The following is a 23654-nucleotide window of genomic DNA, read 5'->3' as shown; positions in this document are numbered from 1 at the left end:
CTGAACACACACTGAATCTGCCTCCACCACACTCTCAGACAGTGCATTCCAGATCCTAAACACTCACTGAACCTGCCTCCAACACACTCTCAGACAGTGCATTCCAGATCCTAAACACTCACTGAACCTGCCTCCACCACACTCTCAGACAGTGCATTCCAGATCCTAAACACTCACTGAACCTGCCTCCACCACACTCTCAGACAGTGCATTCCAGATCCTAAACACTCACTGAACCTGCCTCCACCACACTCTCAGGCAGTGCATTCCAGATCCTAAACACTCACTGAACCTGCCTCCACCACACTCTCAGACAGTGCATTCCAGATCCTAAACACTCACTGAACCTGCCTCCAACACACTCTCAGACAGTGCATTCCAGATCCTAAACACTCACTGAACCTGCCTCCACCACACTCTCAGACAGTGCATTCCAGATCCTAAACACTCACTGAACCTGCCTCCAACACACTCTCAGACAGTGCATTCCAGATCCTAAACACTCACTGAACCTGCCTCCACCACACTCTCAGACAGTGCATTCCAGATCCTAAACACTCACTGAACCTGCCTCCACCACACTCTCAGACAGTGCATTCCAGATCCTAAACACTCACTGAACCTGCCTCCACCACACTCTCAGACAGTGCATTCCAGATCCTAAACACTCACTGAACCTGCCTCCACCACACTCTCAGACAGTACATTCCAGGTCCTAAACACTCACTGAACCTGCCTCCACCACACTCTCAGACAGTGCATTCCAGGTCCTAAACACACACTGACCCTGCCTCCACCACACTCTCAGACAGTGCATTCCAGATCCTAAACACTCACTGAACCGGCCTCCACCACACTCTCAGACAGTGCATTCCAGATCCTAAACACTCACTGAACCTGCCTCCAACATACTCTCAGACAGTGCATTCCAGATCCTAAACACTCACTGAACCTGCCTCCACCACACTCTCAGACAGTGCATTCCAGGTCCTAAACACTCACTGAATCTGCCTCCACCTCACTCTCAGACAGTGCATTCCAGATCCTAAACACTCACTGAACCTGCCTCCACCACACTCTCAGACAGTGCATTCCAGATCCTAAACAGTCACTGAACCTGCCTCCACCACACTCTCAGGCAGTGCATTCCAGATCCTAAACACTCACTGAACCTGCCTCCACCACACTCTCAGACAGTGCATTCCAGGTCCTAAACACACACTGACCCTGCCTCCACCACACTCTCAGACAGTGCATTCCAGATCCTAAACACTCACTGAACCTGCCTCCACCACACTCTCAGACAGTGCATTCCAGGTCCTAAACACACACTGAACCTGCCTCCACCGCACTCTCAGACAGTGCATTCCAGATCCTAAACACTCACTGAACCTGCCTCCACCACACTCTCAGACAGTGCACTCCAGATCCTAAACACTCACTGAACCTGCCTCCACCACACTCTCAGACAGTGCATTCCAGATCCTAAACACTCACTGAACCTGCCTCCACCACACTCTCAGACAGTGCATTCCAGATCCTAAACACTCACTGAACCTGCCTCCACCACACACTCAGACAGTGTATTCCGGATCCTAAACACTCACTGAACCTGCCTCCACCACACTCTCAGACAGTGCATTCCAGATCCTAAACACTCACTGAACCTGCCTCCACCACACTCTCAGATAGTGCATTCCAGATCCTAAACACTCACTGAACCTGCCTCCACCACACTCTCAGACAGTGCATTCCAGATCCTAAACACTCACTGAACCTGCCTCCATCGCACTCTCAGACAGTGCATTCCAGATCCTAAACACTCACTGAACCTGCCTCCACCACACTCTCAGACAGTGCATTCCAGGTCCTAAACACACACTGAACCTGCCTCCACCGCACTCTCAGACAGTGCATTCCAGATCCTAAACACTCACTGAACCTGCCTCCACCACACTCTCAGACAGTGCACTCCAGATCCTAAACACTCACTGAACCTGCCTCCACCACACTCTCAGACAGTGCATTCCAGATCCTAAACACTCACTGAACCTGCCTCCACCACACTCTCAGACAGTGCATTCCAGATCCTAAACACTCACTGAACCTGCCTCCACCACACTCTCAGATAGTGCATTCCAGATCCTAAACACTCACTGAACCTGCCTCCACCACACTCTCAGACAGTGCATTCCAGATCCTAAACACTCACTGAACCTGCCTCCATCGCACTCTCAGACAGTGCATTCCAGATCCTAAACACACACTGAACCTGCCTCCACCACACTCTCAGACAGTGCATTCCAGATCCTAAACACTCACTGAACCTGCCTCCACCACACACTCAGACAGTGTATTCCGGATCCTAAACACTCACTGAACCTGCCTCCACCACACTCTCAGACAGTGCATTCCAGATCCTAAACACTCACTGAACCTGCCTCCACCACACTCTCAGACAGTGCATTCCAGATCCTAAACACTCACTGAACCTGCCTCCACCACACTCTCAGACAGTGCATTCCAGATCCTAAACACTCACTGAACCTGCCTCCACCACACTCTCAGACAGTGCATTCCAGATCCTAAACACTCACTGAACCTGCCTCCACCACACTCTCAGATAGTGCATTCCAGATCCTAAACACTCACTGAACCTGCCTCCACCACACTCTCAGACAGTGCATTCCAGATCCTAAACACTCACTGAACCTGCCTCCACCACACTCTCAGACAGTGCATTCCAGATCCTAAACACTCACTGAACCTGCCTCCACCACACTCTCAGACAGTGCATTCCAGATCCTAAACACTCACTGAACCTGCCTCCACCACACTCTCAGACAGTGCATTCCAGATCCTAAACACACACTGAACCTGCCTCCACCACACTCTCAGGTAATGCATTCCAGATCCTAAACACTCACTGAACCTGCCTCCACCACACTCTCAGACAGTGCATTCCAGATCCTAAACACTCACTGAACCTGCCTCCACCACACTCTCAGACAGTGCATTCCAGATCCTAAACACTCACTGAACCTGCCTCCATCGCACTCTCAGATAGTGCATTCCAGATCCTAAACACTCACTGAACCTGCCTCCACCACACTCTCAGACAGTGCATTCCAGATCCTAAACACTCACTGAACCTGCCTCCACCACACTCTCAGACAGTGCATTCCAGATCCTAAACACTCACTGAACCTGCCTCCACCGCACTCTCAGACAGTGCATTCCAGATCCTAAACACTCACTGAACCTGCCTCCACCACACTCTCAGACAGTGCATTCCAGATCCTAAACACACACTGAACCTGCCTCCACCACACTCTCAGACAGTGCATTCCAGATCCTAAACACACACTGAACCTGCCTCCACCACACTCTCAGACAGTGCATTCCAGATCCTAAACACACACTGAACCTGCCTCCACCACACTCTCAGACAGTGCATTCCAGATCCTAAACACTCACTGAACCTGCCTCCACCACACTCTCAGACAGTGTATTCCAGATCCTAAACACTCACTGAACCTGCCTCCACCACACTCTCAGATAGTGCATTCCAGATCCTAAACACTCACTGAACCTGCCTCCACCACACTCTCAGACAGTGCATTCCAGATCCTAAACACACACTGAACCTGCCTCCACCACACTCTCAGATAGTGCATTCCAGATCCTAAACACTCACTGAACCTGCCTCCACCACACTCTCAGACAGTGTATTCCACATCCTAAACACTCACTGAACCTGCCTCCACCGCACTCTCAGACAGTGTATTCCAGATCCTAAACACACACTGAACCTGCCTCCACCGCACTCTCAGACAGTGTATTCCACATCCTAAACACTCACTGAACCTGCCTCCACCGCACTCTCAGACAGTGTATTCCAGATCCTAAACACACACTGAACCTGCCTCCACCGCACTCTCAGACAGTGTATTCCACATCCTAAACACTCACTGAACCTGCCTCCACCGCACTCTCAGACAGTGCATTCCAGATCCTAAACACTCACTGAACCTGCCTCCACCGCACTCTCAGACAGTGTATTCCAGATCCTAAACACTCACTGAACCTGCCTCCACCACACTCTCAGACAGTGCATTCCAGATCCTAAACACTCACTGAACCTGCCTCCACCACACTCTCAGACAGTGCATTCCAGATCCTAAACACTCACTGAACCTGCCTCCACCACACTCTCAGACAGTGCATTCCAGATCCTAAACACTCACTGAACCTGCCTCCACCACACTCTCAGACAGTGCATTCCAGGTCCTAAACACTCACTGAACCTGCCTCCACCACACTCTCAGACAGTGCATTCCAGATCCTAAACACTCACTGAATCTGCCTCCACCACACTCTCAGACAGTGCATTCCAGATCCTGAACACACACTGAATCTGCCTCCACCACACTCTCAGACAGTGCATTCCAGATCCTAAACACTCACTGAACCTGCCTCCAACACACTCTCAGACAGTGCATTCCAGATCCTAAACACACACTGAACCGGCCTCCACCACACTCTCAGACAGTGCATTCCAGATCCTAAACACTCACTGAACCTGCCTCCAACACACTCTCAGACAGTGCATTCCAGATCCTAAACACACACTGAACCTGCCTCCACCACACTCTCAGACAGTGCATTCCAGATCCTAAACACTCACTGAACCTGCCTCCACCACACTCTCAGACAGTGCATTCCAGATCCTAAACACTCACTGAACCTGCCTCCACCACACTCTCAGACAGTGCATTCCAGGTCCTAAACACTCACTGAACCTGCCTCCACCTCACTCTCAGACAGTGCATTCCAGATCCTAAACACTCACTGAACCTGCCTCCACCACACTCTCAGACAGTACATTCCAGGTCCTAAACACTCACTGAACCTGCCTCCACCACACTCTCAGACAGTGCATTCCAGGTCCTAAACACTCACTGAACCTGCCTCCACCACACTCTCAGACAGTGCATTCCAGGTCCTAAACACACACTGACCCTGCCTCCACCACACTCTCAGACAGTGCATTCCAGATCCTAAACACTCACTGAACCTGCCTCCACCACACTCTCAGACAGTGCATTCCAGGTCCTAAACACACACTGACCCTGCCTCCACCACACTCCCAGACAGTGCATTCCAGATCCTAAACACTCACTGAACCTGCCTCCACCACACTCTCAGACAGTACATTCCAGGTCCTAAACACTCACTGAACCTGCCTCCACCACACTCTCAGACAGTGCATTCCAGATCCTAAACACACACTGAACCTGCCTCCACCACACTCTCAGATAGTGCATTCCAGGTCCTAAACACTCACTGAACCTGCCTCCACCACACTCTCAGACAGTGCATTCCAGATCCTAAACACTCACTGAACCTGCCTCCACCACACTCTCAGACAGTGCATTCCAGATCCTAAACACTCACTGAACCTGCCTCCACCACACTCTCAGACAGTGCATTCCAGATCCTAAACACTCACTGAACCTGCCTCCACCACACTCTCAGACAGTGTATTCCAGATCCTAAACACTCACTGAACCTGCCTCCACCACACTCTCAGACAGTGCATTCCAGGTCCTAAACACTCACTGAACCTGCCTCCACCACACTCTCAGACAGTGCATTCCAGATCCTAAACACTCACTGAACCTGCCTCCACCACACTCTCAGACAGTGCATTCCAGATCCTAAACACTCACTGAACCTGCCTCCACCACACTCTCAGACAGTGCATTCCAGATCCTAAACACTCACTGAACCTGCCTCCACCACACTCTCAGACAGTGCATTCCAGGTCCTAAACTCTCACTGAACCTGCCTCCACCACACTCTCAGACAGTGCATTCCAGATCCTAAACACTCACTGAACCTGCCTCCACCACACTCTCAGACAGTGTATTCCAGATCCTAAACACACACTGACCCTGCCTCCACCACACTCTCAGACAGTGCATTCCAGGTCCTAAACACACACTGAACCTGCCTCCACCGCACTCTCAGACAGTGCACTCCAGATCCTAAACACTCACTGAACCTGCCTCCACCACACTCTCAGACAGTGCACTCCAGATCCTAAACACTCACTGAACCTGCCTCCACCACACTCTCAGACAGTGCATTCCAGATCCTAAACACTCACTGAACCTGCCTCCACCACACTCTCAGACAGTGCATTCCAGATCCTAAACACTCACTGAACCTGCCTCCAACACACTCTCAGACAGTGCATTCCAGATCCTAAACACTCACTGAACCTGCCTCCAACACACTCTCAGACAGTGCATTCCAGATCCTAAACACTCACTGAACCTGCCTCCACCACACACTCAGACAGTGTATTCCAGATCCTAAACACTCACTGAACCTGCCTCCACCACACTCTCAGACAGTGCATTCCAGATCCTAAACACTCACTGAACCTGCCTCCACCACACTCTCAGACAGTGCATTCCAGATCCTAAACACTCACTGAACCTGCCTCCACCACACTCTCAGACAGTGCATTCCAGATCCTAAACACTCACTGAACCTGCCTCCACCACACTCTCAGACAGTGCATTCCAGATCCTAAACACTCACTGAACCTGCCTCCACCACACTCTCAGACAGTGTATTCCAAATCCTAAACACTCGCTGAACCTACCTCCACCACACTCTCAGACAGTGCATTCCAGGTCCTAAACACTCACTGAACCTGCCTCCACCACACTCTCAGACAGTGTATTCCAGATCCTAAACACTCACTGAACCTACCTCCACCACACTCTCAGACAGTGCATTCCAGGTCCTAAACACTCACTGAACCTGCCTCCACCACACTCTCAGACAGTGCATTCCAGATCCTAAACACTCACTGAACCTGCCTCCACCGCACTCTCAAACAGTGTATTCCAGATCCTAAACACTCGCTATGTAAAAATAGTTTTCCCTCATGTTGCCTCTGGTTCTTTTGCCAATCACCTTAAATCGGTGTCCTCATATTCCGGATCCTTCCGCCAGTGGGAACAGTTTCTCCCTATCCACTCTGTCCAGACCCCTCATGATTTTGAACACCTTTATTAAATCCCCTCTCAACCGTCTGTTCTCCCTGGAGAACAGCCCCAGCTTCTCCAATCTATCCACGTAACTGTTGCCCCTCATCCCGGTAACCATTCTAGTAAATCTCCGCACTCTCTCTGATGTCTTCACATCCTTCCTAAAGTGCGGTGTCCAGAACTGAACACAATCCTGCAGTTGAGGCTGAACCAGTGTTTTATAAAGATTCACCATAATCTCCCTGCTTTTGTACTTCCAAAGCCCAGGATCCCACGTGCTCTGTAAACCACTTTCTCAACCTCTCCTGCCACCTTCAGTGATTTGTACACATTTACCCCCAGGTCCCTCTGCTCCTGCACATGTCTGCCCGTTCCACCAGCCTGTCTATGTCCTCCTGACGTCTATCACTATCCTCCTCACAGTTCACAATACTTCCAAGTTTTGTGTCGTCTGCACATTTTGAAATTGTGCCCTGTTCCCAAGTCTAGGTCATTAATATAGATCAGGAAAAGCAGTGGTCTTAACATCAACCCCTGGGGAACCCCACAATATACCTTCCTCCAGTCTGAAAAACAACCGTTCACCACTACTCTCCGTTTCCTGTCACTCTGCCAACTTCATATCCACGCTGCTACTGTCTCTTTCATTCCATGGGCTCTAACTTTGCTGACAAGCCTGTTATGGGCACTTTATCAAACACCTCTTGGAAGTCCATGTAAACTACATCCGCTGCATTACCCTGAACAACCCCCTCTGTTACCTCATCAAAAAACTCAATCAAGTCAGTTAAACACAATTTGCCATTAACAAATCCGTGCTGACTTTCCTTAATTAATCCACTCTATCCAAGCGACTGTTAACTTTGTCCTGGATTATCATCTCTAAAAGCTTTCCCGCCACTGAGGTTAAACTGACTGGCCTGTAGTTGCTGGGTTTATTCTTACGGAAATGATTAAAACAAACCAGCTGCACACACACACATAATCGCACCGAGACGCAGACCAGCACATCGCGAGGTACGGGGGGAAAGCCCCCCACTGTCACTCATATCTATAGGAGCCTGATGGGAGTCGGGGGACGTCACCTAACGTCAGGTCACCCAGACAGGGAATAGGAATGTAGCTGTCTGTTGACAAGAGGGAGGGTCTTCATAGAGGGGGGGGTCGGGAAGGGAGACACTGAATCGTTCAGAGTGGGGGGGTCGGGAAGGGAGACACTGAATCGTTCAGAGTGGGGGGGTTCGAGGGGGAAAATACTGAATTGTTCAGAGTGGGGGGGTCAAGGGGGAAAATACTGAATCGTTCAGAGTGGGGGGGTCGAAGAGGGAAATACTGAATCGTTCAGAGTGGGGGGTTCGAGGGGGGAGATACTGAATCGTTCAGAGTGGGGGGGTCGAAGAGGGAAATACTGAATCGTTCAGAGTGGGGGGTTCGAGGGGGGAGATACTGAATCGTTCAGAGTGGGGGGTTCGAGGGGGGAGACGCTGAATCGTTCAGAGTGGGGGGGTTCAAGGGGGAAAATACTGAATCGTTCAGAGTGGGGGTTTCGAGGGGGGAGATACTGAATCGTTCAGAGTGGGGGGTTCGAGGGGGGAGACACTGAATCGTTCAGAGTGGGGGGGTTCGAGGGGGAGATACTGAATCGTTCAGAGTGGGGGGGTCGAGGGGGGAGATACTGAATCGTTCAGAGTGGGGGGGTCGAGGGGGGAGATACTGAATCGTTCAGAGTGGGGGGGTCGAGGGGGGAGACACTGAATCGTTCAGAGTGGGGGGGTCGAGGGGGGAGACACTGAATCGTTCAGAGTGGGGGATTCGAGGGGGGAGATACTGTATCGTTCAGAGTGGGGGGGGTCGAGGGGGAAAATACTGAATCGTTCAGAGTGGGGGGGTCGAGGGGGGAGACACTGAATCGTTCAGAGTGGGGGGGTCGAGGGGGGAGACACTGAATCGTTCAGAGTGGGGGGGGGTCGAGGGGGAAAATACTGAATCGTTCAGAGTGGGGGGGTCGAGGGGGAAAATACTGAATCGTTCAGAGTGGGGGGGTCGAGGAGGGAAACACTGAATCGTTCAGAGTGAGGGGGGTCGAGGGGGAAAATACTGAATCGTTCAGAGTGGGGGGGTCGAGGGGGGAAATACTGAATCGTTCAGAGTGGGGGTTCGAGGGGGAAAATACTGAATCGTTCAGAGTGGGGGGGTCGAGGGGGGAAATACTGAATCGTTCAGAGTGGGGGGTTCGAGGGGAAAATACTGAATCGTTCAGAGTGGGGGGGTCGAGGGGGGAAATACTGAATCGTTCAGAGTGGGGGGTTCGAGGGGGAAAATACTGAATCGTTCAGAGTGGGGGGGTCGAGGGGGGAAATACTGAATCGTTCAGAGTGGGGGGGTTCGAGGGGGAAAATACTGAATCGTTCAGAGTGGGGGGTTCGAGGGGGAAAATACTGAATCGTTCAGAGTGGGGGGGGGGTTCGAGGGGGGAGACACTGAATCGTTCAGAGTGGGGGGGTTCGAGGGGGGAGACACTGAATCGTTCAGAGTGGGGGGTTCGAGGGGGGAGACACTGAATCGTTCAGAGTGGGGGGGTCGAGGGGGGAGACACTGAATCGTTCAGAGTGGGGGGTTCGAGGGGGGAGATACTGAATCGTTCACAGTGGGGGGTTCGAGGGGGGAAATACTGAATCGTTCAGAGTGGGGGGGTCGAGGGGGAAAATACTGAATCGTTCAGAGTGGGGGGGGGTCGAGGGGGAAAATACTGAATCGTTCAGAGTGGGGGGGTCGAGGGGGGAGACACTGAATCGTTCAGAGTGGGGGATTCGAGGGGGGAGATACTGTATCGTTCAGAGTGGGGGGGGTCGAGGGGGAAAATACTGAATCGTTCAGAGTGGGGGGGTCGAGGGGGGAGACACTGAATCGTTCAGAGTGGGGGGGTCGAGGGGGGAGACACTGAATCGTTCAGAGTGGGGGGGGGTCGAGGGGGAAAATACTGAATCGTTCAGAGTGGGGGGGTCGAGGGGGGAAAATACTGAATCGTTCAGAGTGGGGGGGTCGAGGAGGGAAACACTGAATCGTTCAGAGTGGGGGGGTCGAGGAGGGAAATACTGAATCGTTCAGAGTGGGGGGTTCGAGGGGGAAAATACTGAATCGTTCAGAGTGGGGGGGTCGAGGAGGGAAACACTGAATCGTTCAGAGTGGGGGGGTCGAGGGGGAAAATACTGAATCGTTCAGAGTGGGGGGGGGGTCGAGGGGGAAAATACTGAATCGTTCAGAGTGGGGGGGTCGAGGGGGGAGACACTGAATCGTTCAGAGTGGGGGGTTCGAGGGGGGGACACTGAATCGTTCAGAGTGGGGGGGGGGTCGAGGGGGAAAATACTGAATCGTTCAGAGTGGGGGGTTCGAGGGGGGAAATACTGAATCGTTCAGAGTGGGGGGTTCGAGGGGGGGACACTGAATCGTTCAGAGTGGGGGGTTCGAGGGGGGAAATACTGAATCGTTCAGAGTGGGGGGTTCGAGGGGGGGACACTGAATCGTTCAGAGTGGGGGTTCGAGGGGGGAAATACTGAATCGTTCAGAGTGGGGGGTTCGAGGGGGGGACACTGAATCGTTCAGAGTGGGGGGGTCGAGGGGGAAATACTGAATCGTTCAGAGTGGGGGGGTCAAGGGGGGAGATACTGAATCGTTCAGAGTGGGGGGGGGTCAAGGGGAAAATACTGAATCGTTCAGAGTGGGGGGGTCGAGGGGGGAGACACTGAATCGTTCAGAGTGGGGGGGGTCGAGGGGGGAGACACTGAATCGTTCAGAGTGGGGGGGTCGAGGGGGGAGACACTGAATCGTTCAGAGTGGGGGGGTCGAGGAGGGAAATACTGAATCGTTCAGAGTGGGGGGGTCGAGGGGGGAGACACTGAATCGTTCAGAGTGGGGGGTGTCGAGGAGGGAAATACTGAATCGTTCAGAGTGGGGGGGTCGAGGGGGGAAATACTGAATCGTTCAGAGTGGGGGGGTCGAGGGGGAGATACTGAATCGTTCAGAGTGGGGGGGGGTCAAGGGGGAAAATACTGAATCGTTCAGAGTGGGGGGGTCGAGGGGGGAGACACTGAATCGTTCAGAGTGGGGGGTCGAGGGGGGAGACACTGAATCGTTCAGAGTGGGGGGGTCGAGGGGGGAGACACTGAATCGTTCAGAGTGGGGGGGTCGAGGAGGGAGACACTGAATCGTTCAGAGTGGGGGGGTCGGGAAGGGAGACACTGAATCGTTCAGAGTGGGGGGGTCGAGGAGGGAAGTACTGAATCGTTCAGAGTGGGGGGTCGAGGGGGGAAATACTGAATCGTTCAGAGTGGGGGGTTCGAGGGGGAAAATACTGAATCATTCAGAGTGGGGGGGTTCGAGGGGGAAAATACTGAATCGTTCAGAGTGGGGGGGTTCGAGGGGGGAAATACTGAATCGTTCAGAGTGGGGGGTTCGAGGGGGAAAATACTGAATCGTTCAGAGTGGGGGGGTCGAGGGGGGAAATACTGAATCGTTCAGAGTGGGGGGTTCGAGGGGGAAAATACTGAATCGTTCAGAGTGGGGGGGTCGAGGGGGGAAATACTGAATCGTTCAGAGTGGGGGGTTCGAGGGGGAAAATACTGAATCGTTCAGAGTGGGGGGGTCGAGGGGGGAAATACTGAATCGTTCAGAGTGGGGGGGTTCGAGGGGGGAGATACTGAATCGTTCAGAGTGGGGGGTTCGAGGGGGGAGACACTGAATCGTTCAGAGTGGGGGGTCGAGGGGGGAGATACTGAATCGTTCAGAGTGGGGGGTTCGAGGGGGGAGATACTGAATCGTTCAGAGTGGGGGGTTCGAGGGGGGAAATACTGAATCGTTCAGAGTGGGGGGGTCGAGGGGGAAAATACTGAATCGTTCAGAGTGGGGGGGGGTCGAGGGGGAAAATACTGAATCGTTCAGAGTGGGGGTGTCGAGGGGGGAGACACTGAATCGTTCAGAGTGGGGGGTCGAGGGGGGAAAATACTGAATCGTTCAGAGTGGGGGGGTCGAGGAGGGAAACACTGAATCGTTCAGAGTGGGGGGTCGAGGAGGGAAACACTGAATCGTTCAGAGTGGGGGGTTCGAGGGGGAAAATACTGAATCGTTCAGAGTGGGGGGTTCGAGGGGGAAAATACTGAATCGTTCAGAGTGGGGGGGTCGAGGAGGGAAACACTGAATCGTTCAGAGTGGGGGGGTCGAGGGGGAAAATACTGAATCGTTCAGAGTGGGGGGGGGGTCGAGGGGGAAAATACTGAATCGTTCAGAGTGGGGGGGTCGAGGGGGAGACACTGAATCGTTCAGAGTGGGGGGTTCGAGGGGGGGACACTGAATCGTTCAGAGTGGGGGGTTCGAGGGGGGAAATACTGAATCGTTCAGAGTGGGGGGTTCGAGGGGGGGACACTGAATCGTTCAGAGTGGGGGGTTCGAGGGGGGAAATACTGAATCGTTCAGAGTGGGGGGTTCGAGGGGGGGACACTGAATCGTTCAGAGTGGGGGGGTCGAGGGGGGAAATACTGAATCGTTCAGAGTGGGGGGGTCAAGGGGGGAGATACTGAATCGTTCAGAGTGGGGGGGGGTCAAGGGGGAAAATACTGAATCGTTCAGAGTGGGGGGGTCGAGGGGGGAGACACTGAATCGTTCAGAGTGGGGGGGTCGAGGGGGGAGACACTGAATCGTTCAGAGTGGGGGGGTCGAGGGGGGAGACACTGAATCGTTCAGAGTGGGGGGTCGAGGAGGAAATACTGAATCGTTCAGAGTGGGGGGGTCGAGGTGGGAGACACTGAATCGTTCAGAGTGGGGGGTGTCGAGGAGGGAAATACTGAATCGTTCAGAGTGGGGGGGTCGAGGGGGGAAATACTGAATCGTTCAGAGTGGGGGGGTCGAGGGGGGAGATACTGAATCGTTCAGAGTGGGGGGGGGTCAAGGGGGAAAATACTGAATCGTTCAGAGTGGGGGGGTCGAGGGGGGAGACACTGAATCGTTCAGAGTGGGGGGGTCGAGGGGGGAGACACTGAATCGTTCAGAGTGGGGGGGTCGAGGGGGGAGACACTGAATCGTTCAGAGTGGGGGGGTCGAGGAGGGAGACACTGAATCGTTCAGAGTGGGGGGGTCGGGAAGGGAGACACTGAATCGTTCAGAGTGGGGGGGTCGAGGAGGGAAGTACTGAATCGTTCAGAGTGGGGGGGTCGAGGGGGAAATACTGAATCGTTCAGAGTGGGGGGTTCGAGGGGGAAAATACTGAATCATTCAGAGTGGGGGGGTTCGAGGGGGAAAATACTGAATCGTTCAGAGTGGGGGGGTTCGAGGGGGGAAATACTGAATCGTTCAGAGTGGGGGGTTCGAGGGGGAAAATACTGAATCGTTCAGAGTGGGGGGGTTCGAGGGGGAAAATACTGAATCGTTCAGAGTGGGGGGGTCGAGGGGGAAAATACTGAATCGTTCAGAGTGGGGGGGTCGAGGGGGGAAATACTGAATCGTTCAGAGTGGGGGGTTCGAGGGGGAAAATACTGAATCGTTCAGTGTGGGGGGTCGAGGGGGGAGATACTGAATCGTTCAGAGTGGGGGGGTCGAGGGGGGAAATACTGAATCGTTCAGAGTGGGGGGTTCGAGGGGGAAAATACTGAATCGTTCAGAGTGGGGGGGTTCGAGGGGGGAGATACTGAATCGTTCAGAGTGGGGGGTTCGAGGGGGAAAATACTGAATCGTTCAGAGTGGGGGGGTCGAGGGGGAAATACTGAATCGTTCAGAGTGGGGGGTTCGAGGGGGAAAATACTGAATCGTTCAGAGTGGGGGGGTCGAGGGGGGAAATACTGAATCGTTCAGAGTGGGGGGTTCGAGGGGGAAAATACTGAATCGTTCAGAGTGGGGGGGTTCGAGGGGGAGATACTGAATCGTTCAGAGTGGGGGTGTCGAGGGGGGAGATACTGAATCGTTCAGAGTGGGGGGGTCGAGGGGGAAAATACTGAATCGTTCAGAGTGGGGGGGGGTTCGAGGGGGAAAATACTGAATCGTTCAGAGTGGGGGGTTCGAGGGGGAAAATACTGAATCGTTCAGAGTGGGGGGGGGTTCGAGGGGGGAGACACTGAATCGTTCAGAGTGGGGGGGTCGAGGGGGAGACACTGAATCGTTCAGAGTGGGGGGGTTCGAGGGGGGAGACACTGAATCGTTCAGAGTGGGGGGGTCGAGGGGGGAGACACTGAATCGTTCAGAGTGGGGGGTTCGAGGGGGGAGATACTGAATCGTTCAGAGTGGGGGGTTCGAGGGGGGAAATACTGAATCGTTCAGAGTGGGGGGGGGTTCGAGGGGGGAGACACTGAATCGTTCAGAGTGGGGGGGTCGAGGGGGGAGACACTGAATCGTTCAGAGTGGGGGGGTTCGAGGGGGGAGACACTGAATCGTTCAGAGTGGGGGGGTCGAGGGGGGAGACACTGAATCGTTCAGAGTGGGGGGTTCGAGGGGGGAGATACTGAATCGTTCAGAGTGGGGGGTTCGAGGGGGGAAATACTGAATCGTTCAGAGTGGGGGGGTCGAGGGGGAAAATACTGAATAGTTCAGAGTGGGGGGGGGTCGAGGGGGAAAATACTGAATCGTTCAGAGTGGGGGGGTCGAGGGGGGAGACACTGAATCGTTCAGAGTGGGGGTTCGAGGGGGAAAATACTGAATCGTTCAGAGTGGGGGGGTCGAGGGGGGAGACACTGAATCGTTCAGAGTGGGGGATTCGAGGGGGAGATACTGTATCGTTCAGAGTGGGGGGGGGTCGAGGGGGAAAATACTGAATCGTTCAGAGTGGGGGGGTCGAGGGGGGAGACACTGAATCGTTCAGAGTGGGGGGGTCGAGGGGGAGACACTGAATCGTTCAGAGTGGGGGGGGTCGAGGGGGAAAATACTGAATCGTTCAGAGTGGGGGGGTCGAGGAGGGAAACACTGAATCGTTCAGAGTGGGGGGGGGTCGAGGGGGGAAATACTGAATCGTTCAGAGTGGGGGGTTCAAGGGAGGGACACTGAATCGTTCAGAGTGGGGGGGTCGAGGAGGGAAATACTGAATCGTTCAGAGTGGGGGGTTCGAGGGGGAAAATACTGAATCGTTCAGAGTGGGGGTGTCGAAGGGGGAGACACTGAATCGTTCAGAGTGGGGGGTTCGAGGGGGGAAATACTGAATCGTTCAGAGTGGGGGTGTCGAAGGGGGAGACACTGAATCGTTCAGAGTGGGGGGTTCGAGGGGGGGACACTGAATCGTTCAGAGTGGGGGGTTCGAGGGGGGAAATACTGAATCGTTCAGAGTGGGGGGTTCGAGGGGGGAAATACTGAATCGTTCAGAGTGGGGGGTTCAAGGGAGGGACACTGAATCGTTCAGAGTGGGGGGTTCGAGGGGGGAAATACTGAATCGTTCAGAGTGGGGGGTTCGAGGGGGAAATACTGAATCGTTCAGAGTGGGGGGTCGAGGGGGGAAATACTGAATCGTTCAGAGTGGGGGGTTCGAGGAGGGAGACACTGAATCGTTCAGAGTGGGGGGTTCGAGGAGGGAGACACTGATCGTTCAGAGTGGGGGTCGAGGGGGGAGACACTGAATCGTTCAGAGTGGGGGGTTCGAGGGGGAGATACTGAATCGTTCAGAGTGGGGGGGTTCGAGGGGGGAGACACTGAATCGTTCAGAGTGGGGGGTTCGAGGGGGGAGACACTGAATCGTTCAGAGTGGGGGTTCGAGGGGGGAAATACTGAATCGTTCAGAGTGGGGGGTCGAGGGGGAAAATACTGAATCGTTCAGAGTGGGGGGGTCGAGGGGGGAGACACTGAATCGTTCAGAGTGGGGGGTTCGAGGGGGGAGACACTGAATCGTTCAGAGTGGGGGGTTCGAGGGGGGAGATACTGAATCGTTCAGAGTGGGGGGTTCGAGGGGGGAAATACTGAATCGTTCAGAGTGGGGGGGTCGAGGGGGAAAATACTGAATCGTTCAGAGTGGGGGGGGGGTCGAGGGGGAAAATACTGAATCGTTCAGAGTGGGGGGGGGTTCGAGGGGGAAAATACTGAATCGTTCAGAGTGGGGGGGTCGAGGGGGGAGACACTGAATCGTTCAGAGTGGGGGATTCGAGGGGGGAGATACTGTATCGTTCAGAGTGGGGGGGGGTCGAGGGGGAAAATACTGAATCGTTCAGAGTGGGGGGGTCGAGGGGGGAGACACTGAATCGTTCAGAGTGGGGGGGTCGAGGAGGGAAATACTGAATCGTTCAGAGTGGGGGGGTCGAGGAGGGAAATACTGAATCGTTCAGAGTGGGGGGGGGTCGAGGGGGAAAATACTGAATCGTTCAGAGTGGGGGGGGGTCGAGGGGGAAAATACTGAATCGTTCAGAGTGGGGGGGGGTCGAGGGGGGAAAATACTGAATCGTTCAGAGTGGGGGGTTCGAGGGGGGAAATACTGAATCGTTCAGAGTGGGGGGGTCGAGGGGGGAGACACTGAATCGTTCAGAGTGGGGGGGTTCGAGGGGGGACACTGAATCGTTCAGAGTGGGGGGTTCGAGGGGGGAAATACTGAATCGTTCAGAGTGGGGGGGTCGAGGGGGAAATACTGAATCGTTCAGAGTGGGGGGGTCGAGGGGGGAGACACTGAATCGTTCAGAGTGGGGGGTTCGAGGGGGGGACACTGAATCGTTCAGAGTGGGGGGTTCGAGGGGGGAAATACTGAATCGTTCAGAGTGGGGGGTCGAGGGGGGAGACACTGAATCGTTCAGAGTGGGGGGGGGTTCGAGGAGGGAAATACTGAATCGTTCAGAGTGGGGGGGTTCGAGGGGGAAAATACTGAATCGTTCAGAGTGGGGGGGTCGAGGGGGGAGATACTGAATCGTTCAGAGTGGGGGGGTTCGAGGAGGGAAATACTGAATCGTTCAGAGTGGGGGGGTCGAGGGGGGAGACACTGAATCGTTCAGAGTGGGGGGTTCGAGGGGGGAGACACTGAATCGTTCAGAGTGGGGGGGTCGAGGGGGGAGACACTGAATCGTTCAGAGTGGGGGGTTCGAGGGGGGAGACACTGAATCGTTCAGAGTGGGGGGTTCGAGGGGGAAAATACTGAATCGTTCAGAGTGGGGGGGTCGAGGGGGGAGACACTGAATCGTTCAGAGTGGGGGGGGTCGAGGGGGGAAATACTGAATCGTTCAGAGTGGGGGGTTCGAGGGGGGAGATACTGAATCGTTCAGAGTGGGGGGGTCGAGGGGGGAGACACTGAATCGTTCAGAGTGGGGGGGTCGAGGGGGGAGACACTGAATCGTTCAGAGTGGGGGGTCGAGGGGGGAGACACTGAATCGTTCAGAGTGGGGGGGGGTCGAGGGGGAAAATACTGAATCGTTCAGAGTGGGGGGTCGAGGGGGGAAATACTGAATCGTTCAGAGTGGGGGGTCGAGGGGGGAGATACTGAATCGTTCAGAGTGGGGGGTCGAGGAGGGAAATACTGAATCGTTCAGAGTGGGGGGGTTCGAGGGGGGAGACACTGAATCGTTCAGAGTGGGGGGGTCGAGGGGGGAGACACTGAATCGTTCAGAGTGGGGGGGTTCGAGGGGGGAAATACTGAATCGTTCAGATTGGGGGGTTCGAGGGGGGAGATACTGAATCGTTCAGAGTGGGGGGGTCGAGGGGGGAGACACTGAATCGTTCAGAGTGGGGGGGTTCGAGGGGGAAAATACTGAATCGTTCAGAGTGGGGGGGTCGAGGGGGGAGATACTGAATCGTTCAGAGTGGGGGGGTCGAGGAGGGAAATACTGAATCGTTCAGAGTGGGGGGTTCGAGGGGGAGACACTGAATCGTTCAGAGTGGGGGGGTCGAGGGGGGAAATACTGAATCGTTCAGAGTGGGGGGGGGTCGAGGGGGGAGACACTGAATCGTTCAGAGTGGGGGGGTTCGAGGGGGGAAATACTGAATCGTTCAGATTGGGGGGTTCGAGGGGGGAGATACTGAATCGTTCAGAGTGGGGGGTCGAGGGGGGAGACACTGAATCGTTCAGAGTGGGGGGGTCGAGGGGGGAGACACTGAATCGTTCAGAGTGGGGGGTCGAGGGGGGAGACACTGAATCGTTCAGAGTGGGGGGGTCGAGGGGGGAAATACTGAATCGTTCAGAGTGGGGGGGTCGAGGAGGGAAATACTGAATCGTTCAGAGTGGGGGGTTCGAGGGGGAAAATACTGAATCGTTCAGAGTGGGGGGGTTCGAGGGGGAAAATACTGAATCGTTCAGAGTGGGGGGGTCGAGGGGGGAGATACTGAATCGTTCAGAGTGGGGGGGTCGAGGAGGGAAATACTGAATCGTTCAGAGTGGGGGGGTTCGAGGGGGGAGACACTGAATCGTTCAGAGTGGGGGGGTCGAGGGGGGAGACACTGAATCGTTCAGAGTGGGGGGGTTCGAGGGGGGAAATACTGAATCGTTCAGATTGGGGGGTTCGAGGGGGGAGATACTGAATCGTTCAGAGTGGGGGGGTCGAGGGGGGAGACACTGAATCGTTCAGAGTGGGGGGGTCGAGGGGGAGACACTGAATCGTTCAGAGTGGGGGGTCGAGGGGGGAGACACTGAATCGTTCAGAGTGGGGGGGTCGAGGGGGGAAATACTGAATCGTTCAGAGTGGGGGGGTCGAGGAGGGAAATACTGAATCGTTCAGAGTGGGGGGTTCGAGGGGGAAAATACTGAATCGTTCAGAGTGGGGGGGTTCGAGGGGGAAAATACTGAATCGTTCAGAGTGGGGGGTTCGAGGGGGAAAATACTGAATCGTTCAGAGTGGGGGGGTCGAGGGGGAGACACTGAATCGTTCAGAGTGGGGGGGTCGAGGGGGGGACACTGAATCGTTCAGAGTGGGGGGTTCGAGGGGGAGATACTGAATCGTTCAGAGTGGGGGGTTCGAGGGGGGAGACACTGAATCGTTCAGAGTGGGGGGGGTTCGAGGGGGAAAATACTGAATCGTTCAGAGTGGGGGGGGTTCGAGGGGGAAAATACTGAATCGTTCAGAGTGGGGGGTCGAGGGGGGAGATACTGAATCGTTCAGAGTGGGGGGGTCGAGGAGGGAAATACTGAATCGTTCAGAGTGGGGGGTTTGAGGGGGGAGACACTGAATCGTTCAGAGTGGGGGGTCGAGGGGGAAAATACTGAATCGTTCAGAGTGGGGGGGTCGAGGGGGGAAATACTGAATCGTTCAGAGTGGGGGGTTCGAGGGGGAAAATACTGAATCGTTCAGAGTGGGGGGGTTCGAGGGGGAAAATACTGAATCGTTCAGAGTGGGGGGTTCGAGGGGGAAAATACTGAATCGTTCAGAGTGGGGGGGTCGAGGGGGGAGACACTGAATCGTTCAGAGTGGGGGGTTCGAGGGGGGGACACTGAATCGTTCAGAGTGGGGGGTTCGAGGGGGAGATACTGAATCGTTCAGAGTGGGGGGTTCGAGGGGGGAGACACTGAATCGTTCAGAGTGGGGGGGTTCGAGGGGGAAAATACTGAATCGTTCAGAGTGGGGGGGTTCGAGGGGGAAAATACTGAATCGTTCAGAGTGGGGGGTCGAGGGGGGAGATACTGAATCGTTCAGAGTGGGGGGGTCGAGGAGGGAAATACTGAATCGTTCAGAGTGGGGGGTTTGAGGGGGGAGACACTGAATCGTTCAGAGTGGGGGGTTCGAGGAGGGAGACACTGAATCGTTCAGAGTGGGGGGTTCGAGGAGGGAGACACTGAATCGTTCAGAGTGGGGGGGTCGAGGGGGGAGACACTGAATCGTTCAGAGTGGGGGGGTCGAGGGGGGAGACACTGAATCGTTCAGAGTGGGGGGGTCGAGGGGGGAGACACTGAATCGTTCAGAGTGGGGGGTCGAGGGGGGAGACACTGAATCGTTCAGAGTGGGGGGGGGTCGAGGGGGAAAATACTGAATCGTTCAGAGTGGGGGGGTTCGAGGGGAAAATACTGAATCGTTCAGAGTGGGGGGGTCGAGGGGGGAAAATACTGAATCGTTCAGAGTGGGGGGGTCGAGGGGGGAAAATACTGAATCGTTCAGAGTGGGGGGGTTCGAGGGGGAAAATACTGAATCGTTCAGAGTGGGGGGGTCGAGGGGGGAAAATACTGAATCGTTCAGAGTGGGGGGGTCGAGGAGGGAAATACTGAATCGTTCAGAGTGGGGGGGTCGAGGGGGGAAAATACTGAATCGTTCAGAGTGGGGGGTTCGAGGGGGAAAATACTGAATCGTTCAGAGTGGGGGGTTCGAGGGGGAAAATACTGAATCGTTCAGAGTGGGGGGGTCGAGGGGGGAAAATACTGAATCGTTCAGAGTGGGGGGGTCGAGGAGGGAAACACTGAATCGTTCAGAGTGGGGGGGTCGAGGGGGGAGACACTGAATCGTTCAGAGTGGGGGGGGGGTCGAGGGGGAAAATACTGAATCGTTCAGAGTGGGGGGGTCGAGGGGGGAAAATACTGAATCGTTCAGAGTGGGGGGGTCGAGGAGGGAAACACTGAATCGTTCAGAGTGGGGGGGTCGAGGGGGGAAAATACTGAATCGTTCAGAGTGGGGGGTCGAGGGGGGAAAATACTGAATCGTTCAGAGTGGGGGGGGTCGAGGAGGGAAACACTGAATCGTTCAGAGTGGGGGGGTCGAGGGGGGAAAATACTGAATCGTTCAGAGTGGGGGGGGGGTCGAGGAGGGAAATACTGAATCGTTCAGAGTGGGGGGGGGTCGAGGAGGGAGATACTGAATCGTTCAGAGTGGGGGGTCGAGGGGGGAGATACTGAATCGTTCAGAGTGGGGGGGTCGAGGAGGGAAACACTGAATCGTTCAGAGTGGGGGGGTCGAGGGGGAGACACTGAATCGTTCAGAGTGGGGGATTCGAGGGGGGAGATACTGAATCGTTCAGAGTGGGGGGTCGAGGGGGGAGATACTGAATCGTTCAGAGTGGGGGGGTCGAGGAGGGAAACACTGAATCGTTCAGAGTGGGGGGGTCGAGGAGGGAAACACTGAATCGTTCAGAGTGGGGGGGTCGAGGAGGGAAACACTGAATCGTTCAGAGTGGGGGGGTCGAGGAGGGAAATACTGAATCGTTCAGAGTGGGGGGGTCGAGGAGGGAAATACTGAATCGTTCAGAGTGGGGGTTCGAGGAGGGAAACACTGAATCGTTCAGAGTGGGGGGGTCGAGGAGGGAAACACTGAATCGTTCAGAGTGGGGGGGTCGAGGAGGGAAATACTGAATCGTTCAGAGTGGGGGGGTCGAGGAGGGAAATACTGAATCGTTCAGAGTGGGGGGTTCGAGGGGGGAAATACTGAATCGTTCAGAGTGGGGGGTTCGAGGGGGAAAATACTGAATCGTTCAGAGTGGGGGGTTCGAGGGGGGAAATACTGAATCGTTCAGAGTGGGGGGTTCGAGGGGGGAGACACTGAATCGTTCAGAGTGGGGGGTTCGAGGGGGGAGATACTGAATCGTTCAGAGTGGGGGGTTCGAGGGGGGAGACACTGAATCGTTCAGAGTGGGGGTTCGAGGGGGGAGATACTGAATCGTTCAGAGTGGGGTTTCGAGGGGGAGATACTGAATCGTTCAGAGTGGGGGGGTCGAGGAGGGAAATACTGAATCGTTCAGAGTGGGGGGTTCGAGGGGGAAAATACTGAATCGTTCAGAGTGGGGGTTCGAGGGGGGAAATACTGAATCGTTCAGAGTGGGGGGTTCGAGGGGGAAATACTGAATCGTTCAGAGTGGGGGGGTCGAGGGGGAAAATACTGAATCGTTCAGAGTGGGGGTTCGAGGGGGGAAATACTGAATCGTTCAGAGTGGGGGGGTCGAGGAGGGAAATACTGAATCGTTCAGAGTGGGGGGTTCGAGGGGGAAAATACTGAATCGTTCAGAGTGGGGGGTCGAGGGGGGAGACACTGAATCGTTCAGAGTGGGGGGGTCGAGGGGGGAGACACTGAATCGTTCAGAGTGGGGGGTTCGAGGGGGAAAATACTGAATCGTTCAGAGTGGGGGGTCGAGGGGGGAGACACTGAATCGTTCAGAGTGGGGGGGTCGAGGAGGGAAATACTGAATCGTTCAGAGTGGGGGGTTCGAGGGGGGAAATACTGAATCGTTCAGAGTGGGGGGGTCGAGGGGGAAAATACTGAATCGTTCAGAGTGGGGGGTTCGAGGGGGAAATACTGAATCGTTCAGAGTGGGGGGGTCGAGGAGGGAAATACTGAATCGTTCAGAGTGGGGGGTTCGAGGGGGAAAATACTGAATCGTTCAGAGTGGGGGGTCGAGGGGGAGACACTGAATCGTTCAGAGTGGGGGGTCGAGGGGGGAGACACTGAATCGTTCAGAGTGGGGGGTCGGGAAGGGAAACACTGAATCGTTCAGAGTGGGGGGTCGAGGGGGAAAATACCTGAATCGTTCAGAGTGGGGGGTTCGAGGGGGGAAATACTGAATCGTTCAGAGTGGGGGGTTCGAGGGGGGAAGTACTGAATCGTTTAGAGTGGGGGGTTCGAGGGGGGAGACACTGAATCGTTCAGAGTGGGGGGGGGTCGAGGGGGGGACACTGAATCGTTCAGAGTGGGGGTGTCGAGGGGGGAGACACTGAATCGTTCAGAGTGGGGGGTTCGAGGGGGGAGACACTGAATCGTTCAGAGTGGGGGGTCGAGGGGGGAGACACTGAATCGTTCAGAGTGGGGGTTCGAGGGGGGAGATACTGAATCTTTCTGAGTGGGGGGGTCGAGGGGGGAGACACTGAATCGTTCAGAGTGGGGGGTCGAGGGGGGAGATACTGAATCTTTCTGAGTGGGGGGGTCGAGGGGGAGACACTGAATCGTTCAGAGTGGGGGGTCGAGGGGGAGATACTGAATCTTTCAGAGTGGGGGGGTCGAGGGGGAAAATACTGAATCGTTCAGAGTGGGGGGTCGAGGGGGAGATACTGAATCTTTCAGAGTGGGGGGGTTGAGTGGGGAGACACTGAATCGTTCAGAGTGGGGGGTTCGAGGGGGGAGACACTGAATCGTTCAGAGTGGGGGGTTCGAGGGGGGAGACACTGAATCGTTCAGAGTGGGGGTTTCGAGGGGGAGACACTGAATCGTTCAGAGTGGGGGGTTCGAGGGGGGAGACACTGAATCGTTCAGAGTGGGGGGTTCGAGGGGGGAGACACTGAATCGTTCAGAGTGGGGGTTTCGAGGGGGGAAATACTGAATCGTTCAGAGTGGGGGGTTCGAGGGGGAAAATACTGAATCGTATTTAGCTGCTCCTGCTGTGCTGTTTTGCAGAGTGGAGGCAGGGCCGAGGAGCCCGGCTAATCCTCCAGGACGAGGACGTCACAACCAAGATTGAGTACGACTGGAAACGGCTCAACACATTGTCACATTATCAGGTGCGTGGATCAGGAGGAGGCCATTCAGCCCCTCGAGTCTGTTACACAGGAACAGGAGGCCATTCAGCCCCTCGAGTCAGTTACACAGGATCAGGAGGAGGCCATTCAGCCCCTCGAGTCTGTTACACAGGAACAGGAGGCCATTCAGCCCCTCGAGTCAGTTACACAGGATCAGGAGGAGGCCATTCAGCCCCTCGAGTCTGTTACACAGGAACAGGAGGCCATTCAGCCCCTCGGGTCTGTTACACAGG

General features: G+C 55.2%; 1 protein-coding gene across 1 annotated transcript in view; it reads left to right on the top strand.

Moving 5' to 3' along the window:
* LOC137361212 (plexin A3-like) overlaps positions 1 to 23403 on the top strand; it is a gene marked incomplete at both ends in the record, with an annotated part of 270436 nt that extends 247033 nt beyond the window's left edge. Inside the window, one exon of the mRNA XM_068026127.1 lies at positions 23300 to 23403. Within this exon, the coding sequence (XP_067882228.1) occupies positions 23300 to 23403 (104 nt within the window). The remainder of the gene's footprint in view (positions 1 to 23299) is intronic.
* Positions 23404 to 23654: the final 251 nt, after the last annotated feature.

The sequence above is a fragment of the Heterodontus francisci genome, unplaced genomic scaffold (genome assembly GCF_036365525.1).
Source record: "Heterodontus francisci isolate sHetFra1 unplaced genomic scaffold, sHetFra1.hap1 HAP1_SCAFFOLD_896, whole genome shotgun sequence".
In the NCBI taxonomy this organism is placed as follows: domain Eukaryota; kingdom Metazoa; phylum Chordata; class Chondrichthyes; order Heterodontiformes; family Heterodontidae; genus Heterodontus; species Heterodontus francisci.
The sequence above is the reverse complement of the archived record's forward strand: the minus strand, read 5'-3'. Positions and strand labels throughout refer to the sequence as shown.